Source organism: Chelonoidis abingdonii, chromosome 24, assembly GCF_003597395.2.
Source record: "Chelonoidis abingdonii isolate Lonesome George chromosome 24, CheloAbing_2.0, whole genome shotgun sequence".
Classification (NCBI taxonomy): Eukaryota; Metazoa; Chordata; order Testudines; family Testudinidae; genus Chelonoidis; species Chelonoidis abingdonii.
The window spans coordinates 14849553-14874223 of NC_133792.1; the positions used below are offsets into that span (position 1 = coordinate 14849553).

Consider the following 24671-nt stretch of genomic DNA (forward strand, 5'->3'; position numbering starts at 1 on the left):
GCCATGAGCCACTGCTCAAGTTGCTTGGCCTCCCTGTGAAGCGGGGATATTGATGCTAACTCACTTTTGTAAGGTGCTTGGCAATTGTTGGGTGAAAAGTGCTGTATAGCAGCAAATAAACTAGGTCTGTTGCTCCCAATATCTCATTTCAGTGTCTGCATAGCCCCCATCTTTGCATTCAGTGCTACTGTCTATTCCAGAGCAGGAGGCCAGGAACCAGGACTTCTGACTTCTCGTCTCAACTCAACTCACTGTATGACCTTGGGCCAGTTACTTTGCCACCTGTTGCCCCATCTGTAGCGTGAGGATAACGCCTCACAGGTTGGATGATGTTTGTCAAGGGCTTTAAGATGCTCAGCTTAACGATGCTGTAGAAGGGAAAATTTTAAGGCACCCGCGTCACTCATGATGGTACAATATAATGTGACCCACTGGTCGCTGTGTGTTATGGGCCCCCCTCTCTGTGCCTAATCCACAGAGGCCATGAGTTACAGCCCCAGCTACAGAGCCTTTTGGTGATTCGGGTGTTTCGCTCCAGAAGTCCCTGCTTCAGTTCCTGCTGGTGGCTGCCATAGTAACCTGGGAGACAGTTGGGTGTGAGGAGATGGCTGCCCCATGTGAATATCTAGGAAGCTTTACAGACAGACCCTGCTGGCCTAGGATGTGGCCCAGGGAGCCTCCCTGGCATGTTTCCTATTTGTCACTCACAGGGACCTCCATCCCCTTCTCCCTTCCCTTCTGAGCTGGCCTGCCTGCTTTAAAAGCTCCGCACTGAGCTGTGATCCTGTGAGGCCTGCAAACTCCTCTCATCCCTGACGTCAGTACCCACCTCTAGTCCTGGGCATCCCTAACCAACAGGCCTTCAGCTGCAATGGACTCCGGGGGGGCCTAGACTCTCCCTTCCCAGCCCCTCCCTGCCAGTCTGCATGTGAGACAATAATTGTTGCACGCATGGTTCAGTGGGTGTGAAACTTGCTTTTCCTGCATCTTAAGCCTTGTTGGCTCATTGGAGGAGCAAGTCCTCGTTTTGGGAGGTGGGTAAGAGTCCAGTGCCCTGGAAGGCTCATGAAACTACTCAGCAGGACGATGGCTGCACCCACCCCTCACCCCCCCCCCGTTGCTCCAGCCATGCCATGCGACCTGTGTGAAGGGGAAGCAGCCCCTTTCCACTCCCCGTGCCCTTCTCTATTTCTATCAAGTTTCTCCTTGCCAGGCAGTAATGAATTTGCCATCCCTCCTATCTGCTCTTCTCGCTGCCTGGCAAACGCCAATTAACGAGCTTAATCAATGATTAACAAGAGCGGGTTCTTGTGGCCTGGGGGAAGGGGTGTGTGGGCGGGGGGATTATGGGGAGATGGTGGCAGAGCAGCCCCGGGCAGTGTGTTCCTCACAAGAGTGCCACTTGGAATTGACTCCCACCTAAGCCAAAAGGTTGGGTTGGGAGGGGGTAGGCAGGTCTCTGGACTCCTGTTTAACCCTCCACATGGAGGAGCGTGGCTGTGGGGATGGCTCTGGGCTGCGGAGGAGGTAAGGGGGGTGCTTATTATGATTAACTAGTGAGACTGTGGTAGCCCCCAAAGCCGCCGTTGAGGTGGGGGCCCCATTATGGTGGGTATTGGGATGCCCAGCGAACGCTGGTGCTGCGCCAGCTTATCAGAAAAGCCGCAGTGTGACAGGCCTTCCTTTGGGTTGACTTCCACTTAGGCACAGCCCCCCAGCTCTCAAAATCCCTGTATCCAGAGCTGCCACTGCCCAAAATCCTTGGCCCAGAGGTGCCAGGGCAGGGGCATGAGGATCACTGCCCACACTCTAGTGTCACATGCTGTGCTCCAAACTCTGCACTGCTGAGAACGTGATGTCTCTCCATTCATCATGGCTCTGGGTGGGGCACAGCACAGGCTCCTCCCTCCCCATCCAGTAGCCCCCCTCACTGATGCCATAGATGCCCCTGTTCCTAATCTCCCCTTATTGGACTCACTCTGTGCCCCCAAGCAGGCCTGGTGCAGGAATTTGGAGTGAGAATGGGGGGTGGAAGGTGACACACTGAATCATGGGCCTTGGGTGGGGGTAGGAGGCACTTGGATTTCCTAAGGCTTTCCCTTGCCATACAGTCTAATAACAACACTGGGGATCCCTGCCACTATATATGTCCGTTCTACAAATGGGGAAGTTGAGGCACAGAGAGAGAACAGGACCCCAAGTGGCACTGTTTCTGCCTTTTGAGTTAACAGTGGGAGATCTCTCCAGAGTCCCCGTGCAGTGCCTGATCCATAGGCTCACGCAACCTTTCTCTTTACTGTCCCCCGAGAATCTGCCCAGAGCATGAGTCTGAACTTACCTGTGCCATAGCCATGCTAATGCCTGCTCCTGTTGCTAGCCCTGTTGCTGCACCATTGCTGGAAATCTGGCACCGTCGCATCTAGTGCAGACAAAGCCTCAATTACCTTGGAAAGGGATCTGATTAAATATGTTAAAACTAAGCTCCCTCTGGAAGCAAACACCCTGGCAGCCAGCTCTGGCGCTGATTCATTTCATGTTCTGCTTTCGCAGCGGTCCCCAGGCTCCTTCAAGACCTGTCTATGGCAGGGAGGCTGGGTCAGCGCTTTCCTAGTGAGCTGTGGTGCAGTCCTTTCCTTCCTCGGAAGTTGTCAGTGTGGGTTCTGGGGCCAGTGTGGTCTGAAATGACACAGGATCCAGCTCATCAGACTGAGGCTGAGATTTTCCTAGGGAGACTAAAGGATCTGGAGACCCCCAACTCAATAGGATTTGGGTGCCCAACTCTCAGCTCCTTCGAAAAGCGTCAAGGATTCCATCCCGGCTGTTTGTCTGCTTGTCTCCCAGACGCCCCATGCAAATGACCACAGCTGGGCTCAGGAGTTGACTTACCTCATTAGAAACAGTTGATGACGGGTGGTTTGCACCCTAGTGGTGGCTTTTTTTCTGGCTGGCCACAGCCTCAGTGAGACGTCAGATGGTTGATTCCCAAACCCGGCAAGGCCCAGCTCAGGCCCTGCGTGGCTCTCCCTGAGGTTGGTGGGAGGCTGTTGAGCAGCACACGAGGGCAGGACCTCCCCTGAAGAACAGAAAACCCAGGGGAGTCAAATAAAATCTGTTGAAATCTAGGGGCCCAGTTCAGCCCCTGGTTACATTTGCCCAGCCCCTGAGAGTTTAGTTGCAGGAATGTAACTGGCTGCAGGATCCAGGCCTAAACCTCCAGATTCATGGTGTCAGTGGATTCATAATAATGAATGACACTTGCCTTCCATGTGGGGATCTCAAAGCACCTTACATACATAATGAATGAACTCTCACACTGCCCCCAGGAGGTAGACAGCTATTGTTTTCCCCATTGTATGGATGGAGAAACTGAGATCCGGCGTGCATCTCAGCCGGAAAGCCCATCCTCTCAGCTGTGTGTGCACAAAGGACCGTTAATACCAAGAAATAGGTTTACAGCAGAACCGTGAATCGCTCAAGAATGGCTGAATGGATTTGGCTCAGAATTTCCAGATCACTTCGCCGGTCCATGACTTTTATCAAAAACACCCGTGACTAAAACGCAGCCTTAACCGCGAATAATACTTGTCTGTCAAGATTGTAAGCTCTTTGGGGGACCTTTCACTCTGTGTTTGTACAGGGCCTAGCGCAATGGAGCCCTGATCTCATTGGAGGACTCTAGGTGCTACTGAGGTATAAATGCACCTCTCCTTGTGTGCACATCCATGGAGCTGTGCAAGCACATGCCTGTTTCCAGAGGCGGATATATTTGGACACATTCACACCCTTTGCATATGATCGTAGATAACAATGTGATCATATAACACACGTGCATTTTTAGAGCTAATGCTGTTTGTGGGGAGACACGTTTGCGCATGAAATGCCTGGTGTTGGGGAAAATGAAGGTGAAAATGAATTCTGCAGAGAGTGCAGCCCTGGATGAAATAATTATCCCAGTTGTCAGCCCTTCAGCAGTACACACAACTGCTGCAGCCAGGCTGCCATGGCTGTGGGAGGAATCCGTCGTCATTCACAGCAGGACAATCCGTCATTTCATAATGCCCCTCTTGCCCTTTCCTTTCCTGCCGGCGTCGCCTGAGTCCTGCCAGGGAGCTGGGCTTCCATTTCTAAACCGATTGCCACCTTGATTACAGCACTTGTCTCTGCTTTTGTTTGCTGCGAGCGATAAATATTGATTCATTTCAGGCTGGTAAATGTCCCTTCCACTTGTGATTGCTGCTGATGGATTGCTTGAGAGCCCATTTTTATGGTGCCAGTGGGATTTTTGGGGGTGGGGGGAGAGGGAGGTGTCTCCCTTTAAATCACAGTACCCTCTCCTTCCACTGGCCCCCACCTCCTACTCGTCTACCCTCACTGGAGCCAGGGGAATCCCTGCGCACCTCCCTGCAGTACCCATAGTTACACACAGGCACAGCTGGCCTATCTCTGCATATGGGCCCGCCCTGCAGAGAGCAGTTGCTGGGAGCACCTTCTGCAGCCTGGAGGAGAGCGGAGCGAGTGTTGACCCCGCTGTTGCCAGAAGGCTTGGTGTGACTGCAGCATCTGTCAGTGCCCTGGAACAGTAACAGAGCCCTGGCAAACAAGGGGTTAAGTGTGCATTTGCCTTCACTCTTCTGTTGTGCTAGTGTCCCTGGCAGGTGCTATAAGAACAGCTGGAGCAACAAGCAACTGGATGTGTGGGGCCCCTGGAGAGTCCCAGGGTTTGTGTGTGAGCCTGGGTGAATTACTTGATCTCTGAGGGCCTTGGTTCCCCAGCTGGTAAAGGGGGATAATACTCGTTCCTTTTGTCAGCTCCGTTTTCAGGCTCTTTGGGCTAGGGGCTGTATCTTCCTGTGCTCATGTAGCCTGGCCCCACAGAGCCCTGGGCTGGGCTGGGCTGGGCTGGGGCTCTGGTGCTGCTGCCATAGGAATAACGATAGTGGGCAAGCAGGGATCTGCCCTGCTGTGTGGGGTCAGCACCAGGTGTGTGTATGGGGAGGAGGGTGTTGCTTGTTGATTCTTTGCTTTCTCTTCTGCCCCTCGTAAGACTTTGCTGATCCCTGCTGGATCTTATTTCTGCTGGGTCATTCCCCCCAGGTTCACACCCCTCACTCGAAATGCAGTCTCTCTGAGCCCAGTCCTGCCTTTGTGGACACCCCTGTGAACCCGTAACTTTCAGCCAGGGCTGGCTCCATGGCATCGCTGCTGGGATACTGAGCTGTGAGGGGACGTGTCCACTGTAATTAAACACCCGCCGCTGGCCTGTGTCAGCGGGCTTGGGCTGGGGGCTGTAGGGTTGCGGCGTAGATCTTTGGGCCTGGGCTGGAGCCTTGGCTTTGAGATGCCTCCCTCCTGCCCCCTTGCAATTTTACAGCCTAAGTTCACCAGCTCTGTTGCTGGTGGTTGAGGATCCAGGGGGTATGTCTGTACTGCAGTTAGACACTCGTGGCTGGCTGATGCTGCTGACTTGGGCTAAGGGGCTGTTTAATTGCTGTGTAGACATTTGGGGACCTTCCCAGAGTCCCACCTCACAGGGTCCTAGAGCCAGAGCCCGCAGTTAAACAGCCTCTCGTCTCGAGCCCGGCAGCTGCCACTGGCCAGCCGTGGGTTTTTCCTTGCGGTGTAGACATACCCAGAGGGAGTGGTAGGAGGGCAGCATGACCGGCTTCCGAGGGTTTTATTACTCCGCAGGATAAGCACTTGGGGGAGGGTGTGGGGAACGGTGAGTCTAGGAAAGACTTGCTTTGCACGTGGAGGAAGCACTGTCAAATTTGGACCAAGGGGCTGGATGTTAGGAGGTCTGAGTTCCAGTCCTGTGTCACTGTGACCTTGGGGACCTCTTTAGGCCTCCATTTCTCCACCTGTGCCATGGGGAGAGCCTTTGCCCAGTGAGGACATGAAAGTCTCTAGCCGACCTATTTCCTTGTGCGTTCCCCTCACACCAGTGCAAAGTGGGTGTTGAACCCCACTGTTCTGGGTCAGCAGTGCCTGTCACTGGTGCAAATGACTACACCCGGCGCAGGGTAACAGAGAACCATGGCCCGAACTTTGCAAGTGCTTTGAGATCCTCTCAGAGATGCTGGGTTAAGGCTGATTCTGGTGAGAGTTCCCTACAGCAGTAAAAATAGATGATACAAGCCCCTGAGGGTGACTGGATGGAGGCCAGCTCAGACATGGCCCCCTCCAGCTGGTTCCCCAGTATGGTAGTTACTTATGCAGAGTGACCTGGGATTTCTCCCTGGCAGGCTGGGGCAGCATCTCTGCTCCGGGACACCCTCGAGATTTGCTCTTGCCCTGCGCTTGAGGTTCAGAGCTAGGATTCATGTTGTGACTGTGGCTGTCTGTGCCAGTTGTGATGGGAAGGGAGGCTGGGGGAAGCTGTCTGTCAGATGGAGAGAGGTGTTGCTGTGCCCCTGGGCTAGGAAGAGAGAGCAAAAGGGAGGGAGAAAAGGGAGCAGGGAGCCATTATTTTTCTGGTATAATTTCTGCTGCTTTCTGTGCAGAGCAATAATAATCCTCGGGCAGTGGCTGGGTTCCCCCCTAACCTCCCCACACAGATCCTCCACCTCACTTCCACACAGCCCCTCTGCATTCCCTGGTTTATCTGTGTTGCAGCATAGGAACCCTTCCGGGCACAGGCAGTGTCGTCTTCTCTCTAGTTGCACCCCAAGAGAACTGTCAACACTCAACAGCAACTAAACTCTGCAGGGGGACCCTGGCTCTGGTTGACCCTGACAGGGCTCGGATGCAGACCTACTGCTTCTGTCCACTCTACCTGGCTCGGGGACACTAGCTCTGCTCTTTGGTTCTGGACAGAGCTTGGCAGCGATGTTGATTTCAGGGCCCTGATTGAGTCAAATGCTCAATGGGCTCCTGTGAGTTGGGCAGGAGGGGATGAGAGTCCAGGGCTTCCCATGGACAGGATGCAGCCTGCAGAGCAGAAGAAACAGCCTAGTGACTGACAGCTGCGAACACCCTACCTGGGGCAAGGCTGGGGAAGAATAAAGGGGACTGCGTGCAAAACCCTCTGTGCTACAGCTAGCACATGGAGCGCTGGCTTTGTGAAGCTGGAGCGTCCCACTGGCCCTGTGGGAGCAGAGACAGAGCATTCGACCTGCAGGCTGCACTGCAGACAGAGGGTATGAATCATGAGCTGGAGCTGGGGCCAGTCATCGCTTTGGAACCCGAAGCCAGAATCCTTCCTCCCCTTAGCTGGGACATCCTTAACCGCCACTTCACTTTAGCTCTTCCTGGAAGTGGAGGTGATGGGAACTGATGGGACCAGCCCCAGCTGGCGAGATCCAGTAAATTGCAGGATTCTGCAGGTTTTATCAGAAATGACTGAGGCTACTGCTCAGAGGGAAATGCAGCCTGGATTTTTTTTATAAGTTTCCAGAAATCCAGATATTATATTTGCCTTCTACTTTCTGTGACCCCCACTCCCCTGCCACACCAGCTGACGAGAGATCTAGTCTGCGATTCTTTAAACACTTACGTGAATCTGTTGCTCATGGAAGGTGCTGGATGAAAAGCCCTGGAAACCAAACCCCTTTGTTTATCTCCAGTCTCCTCAGTGATGCTCTGCTGACATCCCTCCTCCTTGGAGGGACCAGTTCTATATGGCTCCACAGTCATCTGTCTCTGGCCTCCCGGCTCCTTCTGTCCATCAGTGGGGTTTTGTGCTGTGGACACTTGTCCGCTGTAGCCCCCTGTTTGACACAAGCTACTAAAGGACCATCAGATGGCTCCCAATCTGGGTTGGATTCAAACCACTAACCTACAGGTGAAAACGTCTATGTCCTATTGCCCAGGCCTGAGTCATCCTTTCCCTGCTGCCCTGGTGTTATTTTGAGACGAGTAAGAGAAAATAAAGACACAGAAGCCACTAGACTGCCTGCTGTATTATAGATATAGGACGACATCTTCAGAGCATAGCATGGGGCTGCGGCTCAGTGATGCCTATAGGGCTAATAATGAAGCATAATCTTACGTTTAGTCAGTGCGTTTCCTCCCAAAGGTTCCCAGTGTGCACTGCACACTTAACAAGTGATCTGCTGGCTCTTTATAGTGATCATGACATCCCCACTCCTAGAATGCGCATCCCTGGGGGCTGCACAAGGCAGCTGTTTTACGGTGCACAGCAACAGTTCTAAAGCTGAGAGAGAGAGAGGAATGTGTGTGCGCAGTGGTACTAGTGAGAGAGAAAACAAGAACCTCATTAGATTGGACCAGATCTTAATTTGTAATGAAAGACGTGCCAGGGCTCAAGCAATTTTTTTACATTCATAACTGATGCAGCAAGCCCAGAGGTGCCGGGTGGGAGGGGGGGAGAGGGGCTCTGAACTGCCAGGCCCAGGGGCGCCGGGGCGGGGAGACTCTGAACTGCAAGGCCCAGAGGCGCCAGGGCTAGGAACTGCCAAGCCCAGAGGTGCCGGCTCAGCCCTGGCACAAATTAAGCCCTGGGTTGGACACATTGATCTGGAACCTTTGGGTCAGATCCTTAGCTAGTGTCCAGTGGCACCACCCCATTAAAGCCAGTTTAAACCAGCAGAGGATCTGGCCAGCAGTTGTGTACAATGTCACATGAGCAAGAACTCTGATGGTAGCAGGTAAGAAATTTCAAGGCAGGTTTAATTCCTGCCGTAACTTCATAGTCTCTGTTACAGCAGGGATGAATTTGAGCTATTGACCAGACAAGAAGCAGTACTAGGAAAGCTAAAACCTGAGTGACTCTGGATTTACACTGGTGCAGAGTCTGTCTATTGGTTAACAAGAATAGAGATGGGGAGAGAGGCCAAGGGAGTCTAAATAGAACTAGGGAAGGGTAGTTTCCTTTAGGTGGCCTAATACCTTTGCTAGTCTTCCCACACTGAATGAAAGCCTGGAGCCTTGGCACGTGTACTGCTCCCAGTCCTATACAGCACATGTTTGACCACATGGAGCTGGGCTCAGGAGGGAGGCTTCAGATCCTGGCTAATGTTAGGCCAGATCAGGGCTCTGGCGTGGGTATGAGGCCACTAGAGTCGGCTGAGTGGTTGACATGAGCCGAAGTCCTGCCCCTGAAATGGAAATCGTGTTAGATCAGCAGATCCCAAGAGATATCCGCCATCTTGAGCTGCATTCGCTGAAGAAATGAGGTCCCTTGCACGTTGCGATCCAATCCCCCATAGTAGCTGATTCAGATCTGTGGGTTCTAATACAGATGGGAGGGTTTGGGTCTTATTCTCTGGTCTGAGTCCATCTGTTGTCCCTAGCCGCTCAGGCTCAGCTCCCTGGCTGGGGTAAATCAGTGGAGCTATGGCTGTTTACACCTCAGCTGAGGATCTAGCTGATCATTGATTTTTCGGGAGGAAGGGGAAAATAAGCACAGCAACAAATGCCAGCTAAGCTTACAGGAACTGCCTGTCTCTGAAAACTGCCAGGACATAGAAGCAGGTTGGAATGTACTGAGTAATCGCAGGTCAGCATAGGGAGTGAGTGAAAGAAGAGAACCCGGGGTTCAAGAGGCTTGGTGGGTGATAGTTGTCTCCGTTTCTCCCAAGGGCATAGCAGACCTTTATGGTGCTTCCCTCTTCCCCAACCCTTCCTCCCACTCCCGGAGTATCTTTCCAGCATTGTCAGCCACATCCTGGGGCTGAGAGCTTCCCCCTTCCCCAATCCTCCCCCCACCCCCCGAGTATCTTTCCAGCATTGTCAGCCACATCCTGGGGCTGAGAGCCGATATTTTCTCAGAGGTTTACAGATTTGCTAGCTGCAGCTCTCTGCTGCTGTGGCAGGGTCGTTTATTAGCATCACTGATCAGTCTGAGGCAGAGTAGCACAAAATTGACCAGATTCTGGGGGCTGGAAAAAAGGCAGCTCAGATGCTTTAATCTGGATCAGGATCTGTAATTGCAGGTACATTTAGTCACTTACAGGCTGTGGCCATATAAATCTTAGCAGAGCGTTTATCCTGCAGCAGGGAAACAGATGCAGGGGCTGCAGGAGTTTCTTTCTCAGAGCTCGATCTGTGAGGGGAGAAGAGGTGGGAGGGTTAATGGCATCTTGCTCTAGGGAAGCGCTCAGCAGAAGCTGGGTTTACAAGATGCTTCTGGCGTTATCTTGTCCATACTGCCCTGGCTAGCACCAGCTGTTCCAAGGCAGAAGTGAGAATGATGAGACAATCCGAAAGCAAGCTGACTGGGGAAATTAAGGTCCACAAGGAGCTGAAGTCAGTGCCTTCCGCTTTACACCCCCTCCAGGTTAGCCAGTGATCGGCTTAACAGTCATCTCCTCTTCTGTAATTAGAGACTCAAGCCCAAAATGTGATGTGTCACCTGGCCGGGGGATACAGTCAGTGCTTTCTGCCAAGAGGAAAGGACTTGCTGGTTAGGGGAAGGCTTGTTATAGGAGAGAGTGTTAAATGACGACATGATTAACAAGGAACGCAGTGTGCATTTCCCTTTCCTGAAAGCAGTTCTGCCCTGTGTGCGCCCTCTCACTCTGGGTGTATACAGGATCAGGTGGTCCAGCCCTCTGCTGTGCTGCCCAGAGGGCCATTAGTCACCTTTTCATTGTGCTCAGAATTAGGAGCCAGGGCCTGCCCACCCACACTGCTGGGGATTGGTATTATAGCAGTGTGGGAGTGAGGTAGCACCTCTGCTCTGATGTATGTCCCCAAGTGGTTCTGTCACCTCCATTTCCAATTGTCCCAAAAGCAGGGCGCAGAGAAGCACTGAAAGGAGACTAGGTCACCTGCCCACCCATCTACCTCCCTACCTCTCTAGCGCCTATTTCACAAATTAAATGTAGAAATGGGGTGAACTGGATGGGTTGGTGGGCCACTAATAGACTGCAGGCTCTAGCTCAGGTAGGTGCTTTCTGAAAGCTGTTACCCTCTGGTGGCTTTTAGGTGGGTGCCTGAAAATGGCATGGATAGCCTTGGGTAGTGGGTGCTTACGGGATTGGGTGTCAGGGGATCTGGGTGGTGTTCTCAGCTCTGCAAGGGAGTCCCTCTGTGATTTTAAGCAAGCTACTTAATCTTCCTTTTCTTTAATTTCCCTATATCTGAAAGATCATGGCAGTGTAGAACTGGAAGGCTCATGGGCTAATAATTCTTTCCTCACCTTTATAGAGCGTGTTTGGAGGTATCGATGAAAAACATTATGTGGAAGTGCATTTATTATTGTGGAGAGCTTCTTGTTAAGTGGGAGAGAAAATACCAAGGTGACGATTAGAATAATGCAATGCAAAGGCTCAATACCTTGTACCTATGCCGAAAGCACTGTATATCCCTGGAAGACTGCTGGGATTCCCAGCTCTCCTCCCCCTGCATGATATACAGTGTTTATTTCTGTCCCGGGTGGCTCACCAGAGACTGGCCCATAAAACTGTCACGGGTCTCTCCAGCAAGCTGTGCTTTGCTTTGCATTGCTCCAGGCTGCATATTAACTCATCCTGCTTCTGGAGACCATTGTCAATTTCAGTCCAGGCAGTCAGGACAGTGTCACTACAACCCTTCAGGAAAAGCTTTGATCACTACTATTAGCCTGCTCCAAGCCACCTGCTGTGGTGTTACAGTGGGACTCTAAAGGATTCGTTGGCCAGGAGGCTGGGTCACAAACCAAGCTGGGCCTGGGCTGTCAGGAACTTGCACAGTTTGGGTTAATGGCTGAAGATGCTGAGGAAATAGGGAAATGGAAGAGGTTATTCTGGCTGCTGTGGCGTCTTTTCCTAGCTGTGCAGTGATTGCAGATGCATCTCTGTTCTCGACTGTATACGCTGGGCTTCTCTGATGGCTGCTCCTATTAATCTTAAGTACAGTAAAAGAAAGGAGCTGGGCAGGGGAGCTGTGCTATGAATCTGTTTTGGTAGCGCTCCGTCAGGGCGAGTGGCGCAAAGCAGCACTTTTCATTGTGGCAAAAGTCAGAGCCAGGATCCTCCTCCGGTCTGCATGCCCTGCTCCTCCCTCGTTAAGAGTATGCAGCGTCCGTCATGCACATCCTCATCCTCACACGTGTGTACACAAGCTGGCACGCACGTGTTAGGGGACTCTGTTTTGTATTATGACGGAGGATGCGATGCATCCCAGGATCTGCTTCACGTTTGAGAAAGCAGCAGAGTCCTGTGGCACCTTATAGATTAACAGACGTATTGGAGCATGAGCTTTCGTGGGTGAATACCCACTTCGTCAGATGCATGTAGTGGAAATTTCCAGAGGCAGGTATAAATATGCAAGCAAGAATCGGGCTAGAGATAACAAGGTTAGTTCAATCAGGGAGGATGAGGCCCTCTTCTAGCAGTTGAGGTGTGAACACCAAGGGAGGAGAAACTGCTTTTGTAGTTGGCAAGCCATTCACAGTGCATTTGTTTAATCCTGAGCTGATGGTGTCAAATTTGCAGATGAACTGAAGCTCAGCAGTTTCTCTTTGAAGTCTGGTCCTGAAGTTTTTTTGCTGCAGGATGGCTACCTTTAAATCTGCTATTGTGTGTCCAGGGAGATTGAAGTGTTCTCCTACAGGTTTTTGTATATTGCCATTCCTAATATCTGATGTCACGTTTTTGAGGCAGTTTCTCATCTGCAAGCCTCCCTGAGAGAGGGACAGTCCCCGTGAAACCAGAGGCTAGGTTGTCATCTTCTGATTTATTGTGTACATGAGGGGCAAGGGAGAGGACATGCGTGTCCTTGCAGTTACAGCAAAGGATTGGAGCCAGGAGTCCTGTATTCAGTTCCCAGCTCTGCCGCTGCTGAGCTGGGTCACTGCAGGAGAGTCCCTCAGCCATGCTGAGGCTTCCATCTGTAAAACGGGGATGATGCTTCCCCCCTGTGTTGTGTAAGGTTCAGTTCATTCATGCTGAAGGTGCAGTGGAAATTCTCTGCATTCTAATGCCACCAATGCTGTGCTGGTAAACACGCAGGGTGTGTGGCAAGGCACACACGCGCCAACAGAATGTGCCAGCCAGCCACAGAAATGCTCCCGGGGCAAGACATGGGGGCAGACGTCATCTGCTCTGCAATTGTGTTCGGGCAGGCTTCCAACAACCTCCCCTCGCACCTTCCTTACAGGCAGCGAGCGGGGTGCTGGGCTTGCTTTCACCCATCAAAGGTGAAGCATCCTCCAGTTTCTTGGCATACCTGAATTCGCAGGCACGTGTGTTGTGCCTCTGCTGATGCGGGGAATCAGGGATCTGAGGGGCACAGCAGGGTCCTCCTCCGCATAGCTGAACTTCATGACTGGCTGGCTCAAGATCAGTGGGTTCATTGGGATTAATAGAGGCAATGGTCTTGCGGCTCATTGAGTTTAACCCATTCACTTCCCCACTGTTATAATGTATGAAGGATTCAGCCTCAGTGTCTGCAGAGCTCTGGTTGGAATTAAGGTCTCCTAGGCAATGTCTACACTGCAGTGGAAGCTGGGACTCAGACTCAGGCTTGAGCCCAACTCCCCCCCCCCCCCTTTTCTGTCTACAGAGAAATCTGTCAAACTTGGACCTGGGGTCCTAGTTCACTGTGGATATGGAGGGTTCAAACTCAAGTCAAGGACCTAGAGTACAAACCAATTGTTTTGCAGTGTAGATGCAACCCCGCTCCCGACTTGGGTCCTGGGAGTCCGTCAAAAGTATCCCACAATCCATGGGCCAACTTCCTTTATCCTGTCTGTTCCCCTGCTTTATGTGAGAGAGCTGTGTTCGGGGGTGAAGCAGAGTGGAAATGAAGCTCTTTTGCAGTAGGAGAGCACAGGCAGTGACATCTCTCAGTGCTGCTTAGAGGGAGAGGTTTAAGATTATACTCCCAGATTTGCGCTGTCTCCAGTTGCTCAGATAAACTAGGGGGAGGAACTGTCTCTTCTGGCCATGCCCTGTAACTTCCCAGGCCTGGGCTCACATTTCTGACTCTGTCACTGATTTCTCTTAAGGCTTTGTCTACACACAAAAGTTGCAATTGACTTGGTTAAAGTGGTGTGGCTTTTGTGTGTGTGGCTCTTGTATCGGTTTTAAACTGGTTTTATCAGTTGAGCTTGTTTCTCTAAATTTACTGGCGCAAGGCTGGTTAAATGACACAAGCCAGCTTGAAATAGTGTCCACACCCAGTTGCTCCAGTATAAAATCACTCCATTAGTTAAACTGGTGGAAGTTAGTGTGTAGAACAGGCCTGGAACTCTCCCTACTTCCTCATGGAGGGGTCTTACCCATAGGGGGTGAAATCCTCTATTGTATTCCATCTAGGATCTTCTGCCTTCGTCACTGTTGTATTTTCCAGATGTGGATTAAGTGCCTAACATCTGTCACTTCTGGCTTGCTCTCTCTCCTCCTCACCCCAGGGGGAGACTTGTATGTGCAGTGAGTGTTTTATTTTGGTAGAGGTTTGTTTTTAAGTGTCCATGCTGTCCTGGAGAAGTTGGGTAGAGGGGCATCTGGCAGTTGGCATGGATGGTGTGGGAGTGGTTGTGATGGTCCTTTTTCCTGGTGGGAATTTGTCCCACAATTGCAAAGGGGCTCTCAAGCTCTGCCTCCTGCACTGATGAGACTTTTCCCACTGGCTCCAGTGGAGTCAGGATTTCATCCTTAACCACGCAGAGCTGCAACCCGGCTCCCTCCTGCAAAGTGTGTTAACGTAATCAGTACTCTTGGGTTCTGTCCTCTGCTTTGCTACTGACTCACTGTGTGACCTCGGGCGGCATTGCAGGGAAGGGCATTAGGCTCCTCTTTCCTGGATGTGTTGACCACAGATCCAGCTCTTTTTCATGGTGCTCAGCACTGAGTTGCCCGTAGCCCTGACTCGCCGTGACTGATGCTTTGTGGTATAGTGACTAGGGCTCCCCTGGCTGTGCTTGTGGGCCAGGGCCAGAGCCATAACTAGGGATTTTTGCGCCCGAAGCAAGGGACGGGGGCGGCATGTCCAGCTCTTCAGTGGTGGGTTGCTCTAGGAGGGAAGGACCCGCCGCTGAATGTCCACCAAAGAGCCGGACGTGCTGCCTCTCTCCCTTGCTGACAACCGGTGGCAATTTGATGGCGGGTCCCTCAGTCCCTCTCGGAGGGAAGGACTTGCTGCTGAATTGGCGCCAAATGAGAGACTTTCTGCGCCCCTCACCTTCCGGGCCTGTTACAGCACTGGCAATGGCTACTCACTGCATTTCCTTTCATCTTTGCCTGGCATTGAAGGGGCCATGAGAGGCCAATGGGGAGCAGTGCAGAGCCTGCTCTTGCCCTGAGAAAGCTTCCTAGGAGCAAAGAGACAGGGGGAGCGGGGAGCCCTTAGCAATACACTGAAGGCCGAATGTTATTCAGTGCTCAGACCTAGCTCCATGAGAGTGGGAGAGCTCCAGGCTCACCCCCTAGAGCAGTGGCTCTCAGTGAGGGGTACATGTACCCCTGGGGTATGCAGAGATCTTCCAGGAGGTACATCAGCTCATCTAGATATTTGCCAGGTTTTACAACAGGCTACATAAAAAGCACTAGCAAAGTCGGTACAAACTCAAATTTCCTACAGACAATGACTTGCGTATGCTGCTCTATATGCACTGAAGTGTACTCATGATATTTATATTCCAATTGATTTATTTGATCATTCTATGGTAACAATGAGAAAGTCAGCCAGGTTTCAGTAGTAGTGTGGCTGTGACACTTATATTTTTAGGTCGGATTTTGTCAGCAAGTAGATTTTAAGTGATGTGAAACTTGTGGGTACGCAAGACAAATCAGACTCCTGGAAGGTGAGAGCCACTGCCCTAGAGCACAGCCCCCATTGCCCTGTGTGTCACCAAACTCGCCTTTTTTCGGAACATGCTCCCACCAAATCGCTGTTCTTTAGAGGGAAGGGATTTCAAAGCCAGTTCAGGCTGCTCAGCCCCTCCACTGGGATCAGAGAGGCAGGGGGTTTTGAAGGAGGCCAGCGAGGAAAGGCCACTCCTCTCCTTGAGTCTGTTTAAACCTCCCTCTCCCCTCTCAAGAGCCCAGAGGAAACCTTCAAGTCCAAGGTTAATTAGCTGCTTAAAAGAGGCGGCATATTCCTCCCTTTGGTTTGTAGCCTGCTGTTACACGCTGTCTCCACCCTAGGGTCTGGCACACGCTATCTCTGTGTATGCAGCACCTATGCAGGGTGCCTCGCAGCAGAGAGACATGGCAGAATGGGCTGGCTCAACAGTATTCCACTCCAGGTCAGAATTTCAGCCCCCCTGCCTAATACAAGAATGTCAGTGGCTAGATCCGGAGCTGTGCGCAAACTGGAGTGAGTCCTGGAGCTCATTTACTGCAGATGGCCAGGAATTTGTTTACACCAGGTGCAAGGTGGAAGAAGTCCGCTAACTTCCAGTGGTATCCCTCCAGGTTTTTGCCCCTGTAACTGAGATCAGAATGTGGCCCAAGCAAACACAGAGGTAGAAGAAGCTGCAAGCCACAACCTGTCACCCTTGTGTGTGTTAGAAAAGCTCTTAGGAATAAGCTTTCTCTGGGTCTCCCAGTGTGTTTTGTATTGTCCGTCTACATAACGTATGGGTCCCCAGTGCAGGGACCACATCTGTACTTACCATAGAATAGCAGGGCACACTCTGGTTTCTAGTAGAATTGATGTTGTAGGCAGAGATTCTTCAAAGTCACCCCTAAGGGATTTAGAGGCTCCATTCCTATATAACTTAGGAGATTTAGATGCACAACTCCCACCAGGTAAGCATTGACAGGGTCACCACCTGGAGCACCTAATCTGTCAGCATCAGACACGCACAAGAGCCTCTCCCGCCAGCTGTGCTCAGCAGGTTTGGGGAGGCTGCTGCATGCATCCTAGAGTGAGCCAGATGAGCGGGGATTCCGCTCCGTCACTTCCTCCCTGCCCACCCAACGGGACTGTGTAGTTAGCAGCATTTTTCCCTTACTAAAAAAAGAGCAAGTTTCTTAATTGTTTCCTGCTGGAGTTGAAACACTCATGCTGAGACTGAAATAGAATCTCAGAGGAAATGCAATTGGAGAGAGAGGCTAGAGAGCAATTAGTTTGGGTAGTCTGAGCTGACCCCCTACCCCCATCCTCATCCTGTGCTCTGCTCCCTGGCCCCATTACAGAAGGCCACGTAACAATGGGACTCACCCCCTGCAGCGCCTCCTGCTGATCGTCCAGGGAATTAGCTCTTCCAGCCTCCAGTGCGCCCTCTGCAGGCCGGTGTCCCACTTGCTGCTGGGCCTGAGTCCCTCCTGGACCCCAGTGCCCCTTCCAGACTGGGGTGCTGTCCCTTGGCGATACCCCCACAATCTCAGGGTCTTCCCACCCTGGGGAACCCCCAACCCTCTATCTCCACCTTGCCTCAGTCATGGGCTACTGACAGTCACCAACTAACCCCCATTCCCCGGGGCAGACTGCAGTATAAGCCACTCATCACTGGCAAGGAGGGTTTGGACCTGCTGCCTCTGCCTACCCGTGGGCTGCCCTCTGCAACCCCTAGTACCCTCCTGCTAGGCTGCAGCCTGGGGCTTTGCAGGTTGGAGCCTCCCAGCTCCTCTGCCTTTCCCCAGCCCTGCACCACTCAAGTCCCTGCAGCCAGGTCCTTCTCTACAGCTAGAGAGAGACTGCTGAGCTCCTGGCTCCCAGCCTCCTATATAGGGCCAGCTGAGGCCTGACTGGGGCATGGCTCAGCTGCAGCTGCTTCCCCAATCAGCCTATTAGCTGCTTTTCCTGCCACAGCCCTCTCTCAGGGCTGCTTTAAGCCTTCCAGGCAGGAGTAGGGTAACCACCCTGCTACAGGCCCCTATTGTTGGGGTTATTTTATCATTTATTCCTATGTCATCCTCTGAATATAATCCCAGCCCCTCATAGGACAAAGAGGGGAGACGTCATTAGTGGCTGTGAACCACTCAGGGAGGGCAGTAAGGGAGGCCATGTAAGTAGCTGGATAGATGGAGATAATGGTTCATATTCCCCCCTCAATAGGCTGCTCAAGGTACTTGTTTGCGGTGGATGTGCTGGGGGAGCGTTTTTCCTGGTGAGTTAACCCTGCACTGCAGCATTTGAAACATTAAATGCCTTTAACCTATAATTGACAGTGGTGCTTTCATGCTGCTTTTCAGACCTGTCCTTTCAGATGAGTCCCAGTTTGGGTTGCCCTGGGGATGCACGATTCTCCGTGAGAGGATCAGGCCAACATTTTCAAACTAGGGTTCCTAAATCCACAGGAAGGCATCTAAACAAGCGATCTGAACGCCTACAGCGCCTGCCGGGGCCAGCAAAGGAAACGATAGAGGTGTCTGAAACTGCAGCTGGGGCACAGGGCCCCTGCAGCAAGAAATCTAATGTGCATTGGGCACATGGGGTGCTTCACTGGGGTATGAGACAGGGCAGACTTTGGCTTACTTATTACCTCCACACATCAAAGGTTGGAGGCTCTTCTTGGCCCAACAGCTCCGCTCATCCCACCCTTACAGCTAGATCCAAGGGGCAGAGGTTGTCTACACAGGGAAATTGTCCATAATAGCTATGCTGGAATAGCTCGCTGTGTTCCGGAATAGCATCCACGTAGGGGAGTTATTCCAGAATAGCGATACAGGTCAATTTCTCCCATGTAGACAAGGCCTCTCTTTCTGACTGTGTCATTTTTGGCTTCATTAAGCCCAGGCCTCTCTGTCCTCTACAGTGCTTGTTTCTTGACCATCGTGCTAGACAGAGCTGCTGAAATCAGCGCTAAATCCCTCCTGCTGTGTTCCTGAAGCAGAGCTCCTGGCCCTCAGCCCAAGTGCCAATATTCCCTGCATTTGAATTTCCCAAGTGGCTGTACAACTTCGAGGTCTAGAGAAACTTCTTCAGTGAAAACATACATTGTTCTTCTCCCACTGTCCCTGAGCCCTGTGCTCTGGGAGCCTCCATTCTGGCCCATGCCCTTCAACTGGCTCACAGTGCATCTGATCTCTGAAGGTGCGTGGGCCGGGGTTAAATCCTGATGCCATTGAAGTCAGTAGGAGTTTAACCATTAACTTCAGCTGGGTCTGGATGTCACCCAGTGATTGGCACCCATGTGTGACCACTGCCTGGCATGCTAGGACTTCTAGGGGTATATCATCCAGTTCTTGGTGCTGCATTAAGCTGAACTCTTTTGCAGCGTATTCTGGGAGAATTTGTTCACCTCCGGCACCTGTGGGAAAGTGGTCTTCACCCAGCAACTTAGTAACCTGGTTCCAGCTTGGCATGCTCTCCCAGCTGGCAGCCCACTGAGAGGACGATCTCGTGGATGCCAGCTTTCTGTTTCTGTAGCAGCACAGTGGGATTGTTGCCAGTACAGCAAGCTGCATGCAGTATGTGATTTAAAAGCCTCCCTGGTGTATAAGGACCAGTAGGTGACGTCCCATGCAGAAGCAGGGAGTCGGTAAATGGCAAGGAAGTATGGGCTGGGGGAATTGTGGGAAAGCACAGGAGGAGGAGTGGTGTCCAAGTTGCTTACCCTGCATCCACACTGCTGAGCGGGGACGTTAGCAGCTTGAATGTTGGCATTCCCCTGTCCCGCTGACAGGCCCGCTAGCCCAGGTGTGAAGCACTGCCACGGTTGAGCAAAAGGTTTGTGGGTGTGGCTGGGATTTGGGTTCGGAACAACACTCGAGTAAGAACCCGAGTTAAGGCTGCAGTGAAGACAAGCGCGTAGATTGTAAGCCTTGTGGGGCAGGACCCATCTTTTCACTGGGTGGGTGTTCAGTGACTGGCGGCATGGAGCCCTAATCCTGAATAGGGTTTCTATGCACCAAAGGAAAGTCACCAAGCCAAATCCTCAGTCTGCGCAAATCAGCGTCACTCTCCTGAAGCCAGTGGAGCTGTCTGATTTATACCAGAGGGGGGTCTGGCCCACTTCTCCTTTGGCAGCTGGTAATGGGCTTCTGGAACCCCCTTGTCAACAGCATCCTGCTGGAGCCATGTCTTGTATGTGCTGTCTCCATCACCCCGACGTGTTTATGCCAGCCCTTACCTTCACCAGTTGGTGCTTCTTGCCAAGCACATTATAAATCTTTCTGATGGAAAATTGCTTTCTTTTATTGGGTGTCTCGCCATTCAAGGTAATTGGCATCTGTTCATGCATCTTGGAGTTTCTATTTTTATCAGCTGCTCACAGAGCCACATGTAGCCACTCTGCCTCATTATCCTAGTTAATTTCAGCCCTAGTGCGTTTGCTGTTGTTGTTGTTATTCGTATATAGATGGGAGATGGGGAGGCAGTGACCGAACAAGACTATTCCCTCTTCAGCCAGTCTCCTGGCACCAGGCTTCCTGCTGGTGCCTTGGAGTAGCCACAATCCCTTGGCTCCCTGCATCACCAGCAGAAGAGAGGGTGAGCGTGCAACCAGGTCCTGGCACCAGTGATGTGCCTCCGCCACCTGGTACCTGACCTTGCTTACCTGAGTAACCGGGTCCTTCCCCTAAAAACATGAATTTAGGTAACTCTAGATCCGTTACGAGAAAACCGAAGAATATTGTCCCAGGCTTGGTATGTGGGGAAACATTCCTCCTTCTCCTTGGCAAAATGCATAATCACACGTGTTGGATCCTCTCCACTCCTGAGAGTGGGGTTGTGGGGAGAGCTCAGAGTGCACTGTCGTGGCTCTGGCCTAATGATCATGGGCCTAGTTGTCTTGTATCTGCATATTCAGTTTAACGCAGGGGTTCTCAACCATTTTTCTTTCCGAGGCTCCCCCAACGTGCTCTAAATCTCCACGGCCCACCTGTGCCACAACTGGTTTAAAACCAGAGCCAGCATTAGGGGATAGCAAGCAGGGCAATTGCCTGGGGTCCCATGCCACAGGAGCCCCCCACGAAGCCAAGTTCAGCTTCAGCCTCAGATGGCCGGGATCAGGGCCCTGGGACTTCAGCCCCATGTGGTGGGGCTTTGGCTTTCTGCCCTGGGCCCCAGCAAGTCTAACACTGGTCCTGCTTGGACCCTGAAAGCAAGTCTAACCCCCTGAAACCTGTTCGTCCCCCGCCTCCCCTGGGCTCCTGGTTGAGAACCACTAGTTTAATGGATGCTTGCAGGAGACAGGGGATGGTGAAAGAAGAGACAATATGAAAAGGTGAAATGCAGCTTATTCCTGTTAAACAGACCTTGATGTGCATGACTGTGTTTCCCAGGTTTGGGATAGAAACGTATGGATACCTCTGAGATTTAGACAGCTGTCTCCCGGTCCATCAGTAATAGCTCCAAACAGATGTCCTTAAGAGATGCTTGGCACCACAGATGGAGTGGAGCTAACTCTCGCCACTTATTTCTAATGTTAATGGGTGTTTTTTCTTAAACCCCCAGCTCCTGGAGTCACGTGATTGTGAGTCTCAGCTTCCAATTAAAAAAAAATGTTTCTAGCCAATCTCATGATTTCTGTGGAGCTGGTCTCAGGACTCTTGAGCCCTCAGGGAGGGCAGTACAGCTGCAACCACAGTCCAAACTCCATGTCACTATGTAAAGCCTCAGCTGGTGGGGGGTCTGTGTGCCTGACAATCACCCTTTTGGTGAACTTCCACTTTCTGGCTGTCTTGTTTAGGAGGAAATTGAATAATATATTTTTTTTCTTCCTGTTAGTTTTATCAAGTGGCCAATATTAAGAGTTAATATCAGCTAAACTGAATTTTCTCTCCACGTTTCTGTGTTTAAATGGCCAAACTTAGCAAATCTGCAGGAAATAGGCGGAACTTTGTCAATATTATTAAGTTAATCGTATTATTAAGTGTTAATCGTAAAGTTTTCCTGCAGCTGCTTTGCAGGAAATCTCTTCGCTAACGTGAGGTACTGGGAAAGTAAATAGGCCCCTCATTGGAATGAATTTAGCTTGTGTAACGTTTCATGTTGCAGAGAGATTCCCTATTTACCCACCGAACAGGTACAGCATAGACAGCAGCAGCCTAAACGTCCCTCACGCAGCTTTGCCATTGTGTCTCAGTGCTAGGACTGACTAGGTGGTTCAGCCGTTCAGTCTGTTTCATTCATTGCTGGCAAGGATGCTGGCTGAGCGCGACTGTTAACTCATTAAGGCACTGAACAGCCATGCAGAGGTTCTGACGTCAGCCAAGCTCGAACTGGTGACGAGGAGAGTTCTTGTTGTGGGGAAGGGCTCGACTAGGCCTTCTTGACCAGGGCCAGCTCTAACTTTTTTGCCGCCCCAAGCAAAAAAAAAGAGCGCCGCCCCCCCGTTAGCGCCGTGGCGCCCGTCCCAAAGCCCCGCCTCCCTGAGCGCTGCGCAAGCCCTCCCCTCAGGTTGATCCTAAAAACCCCATGAAAGGTTTATATAAAGTACAGCAAGGGCAGGTGTTGTCTTGTTCCGAGACCATACAGAGCCTGGCATGATGACCTTTGATCCCTGACTGGGGCCTCTGCGTGTGGTGTTGCCGCGATACAAAATCATGGTCTTCTTTAATCCAAGGAGCTCAAAGCGCTTTACAAGCATTAGCGCATTAGCCCTCACACAATCTCATAGACTCATAGACTTTAAGGTCAGAAGGGACCATTATGATCATCTAGTCTGACCTCCTGCACAATGCGGGCCACAGAATCCTACCCATCCACTTCTATAACAAACCCCTAACCTATGTCTGAGTTACCGAAGTCCTCAAATTATGGTTTGAAGACCTCAAGCTGCAGAGAATCCTCCAGCAAGTGACCCATGCCCCACGCTGCAGAGGAAGGCGAAAAACCTCCAGGGCCTCTGCCAATCTGCCCTGGAGGAAAATTCCTTCCTGACCCCAAGTGGCGATCAAGTGTTAAACCCTGCGCGTGTGGCAACACTCACCAGCAGAATTCCTCTGTAGTAACTAGATCCAACCCATCCTAACACCCATCACAGACACTGGCATACTTACCTGTTGTATCAAAGAATCAATTGCCAGATGAATTGGCCAAAATTATGCCATATTCGCTATATACCATCCCTCCAAAACTAACCAAGCTTAGTCTTAAAGCCAGATATGTCTTTTGCCCCCACTACTCCCCTTGGAAGGCTGTTCCAGAACTTCACTCCTCTAATGGTTAGAAACCTTCATCTAATTTCAAGTCTGAACTTCCTAGTCTCCAGTCTGGTAAGGGAAGTATTAACTCCATCATGTTTCACATGGGCAAACGCAGAGGCACAGCTCGGCTAAGGGACTTGTCTAGGGTCACACAAGCCAGGAATAGAACTCTTCTGTCCACAAGCCCCTCTGTCCTCTCTCTACCTGTGCTGTGGTAGAAGCCGTATCGTTTAAGCGTATTTACTTGCAGCGAGAGAGCTGCAGAATGCTGGGCACAGCTAAAAAGGACCGCATGACAATTAAGGAATAAAAATAGGACTGGAGGGAGAAAGGCATGAAAAGGAATGAAATCTTCACACGCGCTGCATGAAGCTTATTCATCAAAAACCCAGAGGGAGTCAGTTCTGAAGCTTCAGATTAATAGAAAAAGAGGTATGACAAGCAAAGACATCAAAAGATCTCGAAACCATCAGTGAGCACTTTCTTTGAAGATTTAGCTAGTCAGCAAGGAAGAAGTGTGACAATAGCATTTAAGACAACAGGTAAGAAGGAACCTGGCGCAAACAGACAGCTCTTAAAGTCAGCATGTTGGCAGATGGGGAGGGAGGCCATTTATCTGTGTATAGGGGTGTATGTGCTTAATGTGTTGAGATTGAAGAAGAAGCAGGTACTTTTAACGTGCTGTGTCATGGCAAAAGATGCATTGGAAAGAAATTCCTGATTGTTCAGTGGCCTTCCTCTACATCAGCCTCATCTTATGCTGCAAGAGGGAGAGAAATCAGGCCAGATCCTCAGCTGGCATGAATCGGTGCTGCACAGTGTAAGCCAGTGAAACTGCTGGTTTGCATCAGCTGAGTATCTGGCCCAGAAAGTTTTGCTAACTGACATGATGTAATAAGCTTCCTTAAAGGTAGCAAAAATACTCATAGATTCAAAGATTTGAAGGCCAGAAGGGACCGTTTGATCATCTAGTCTGACATCCTGTATATCACAGGCCACTGACTTCCATCCAGTTACCCTGGATTCGAGCACAATGCCTTCTGGTTGGCTAAAGCATCTTCCAGAAGAACATCCAGTCTTGATTTGAAGACGAGATGGAGAATCCCCCCACTTCCCCAGTAGTTTTTTCCAGTGGTTAATCACCCTCACTGCTAAAAATTTGTGCCTTATTGAATTGAAATTGTCTAGCATCAACATCCAGCCATTGGTTCTTGTGATGACTTTGTGCAGTAGATTAAAGAGCCCTTTAGCAATAGGCATTTTCTCCCCAGAAAGGTCCTCGTGCACTGCAATCTAGTCCCCTGTGCTATAGAAACCAGTCAGCTTAAAATGAAAAAACTCAGCGGAAAAGACTCCAAATGGCTTAACCCTTGTCTGTCTTCTTTTCTCTTTCAGTTACAGAGAAGGAGGTGCAGCAGTGGTGAGTTTCCAGCCCCGTGTTTCTGATTCCTGTGAGCGCCCGTGTGCATGCAGCCATTGAGTGACAAGTCAGTTCTCTCTGCTGCGTTGAGTGTGTGCACCTTGTGTAACCGTATGCGTGTGTTTGCCTCCGTTTCTTTTCAAAGTTGTATTGTCTGAGAAGCTGGCTAAACTGAGATGCAAAGGCAGGCGTCATGAGACAAAAGAGTCGTACACAAGTCATTTCAGTGCATGGCTCCTGTTCCCAGCAATCTTTCCCATAATCCATTTCTGCCTCGTTCAGGCACCAAGCTCTGCATGCAGCTATTTGGCTGCCTGGTTCTTCTG

The 24671-nt window shown here is 51.1% G+C and overlaps 1 protein-coding gene and 1 long non-coding RNA gene across 2 annotated transcripts in view; one reads left to right on the top strand and one right to left on the bottom strand.

The window, feature by feature from the left end:
* The window catches only part of NCS1 (neuronal calcium sensor 1), a 159845-nt gene that overhangs the window by 89073 nt on the left and 46101 nt on the right, over nt 1–24671 (top strand). Inside the window, exon 7 of the mRNA XM_075060584.1 lies at nt 24321–24345. Coding sequence (XP_074916685.1) covers nt 24321–24345 — 25 coding nt within the window. The remainder of the gene's footprint in view (nt 1–24320; nt 24346–24671) is intronic.
* LOC116835233 (uncharacterized) lies at nt 8483–17170 on the bottom strand. The gene is made up of 4 exons (XR_004376149.2): nt 17053–17170; nt 16502–16597; nt 9912–10003; nt 8483–9056 (listed from the first exon to the last, which is right to left on the bottom strand). It is a non-coding gene; the product is annotated as an uncharacterized LOC116835233 (long non-coding RNA).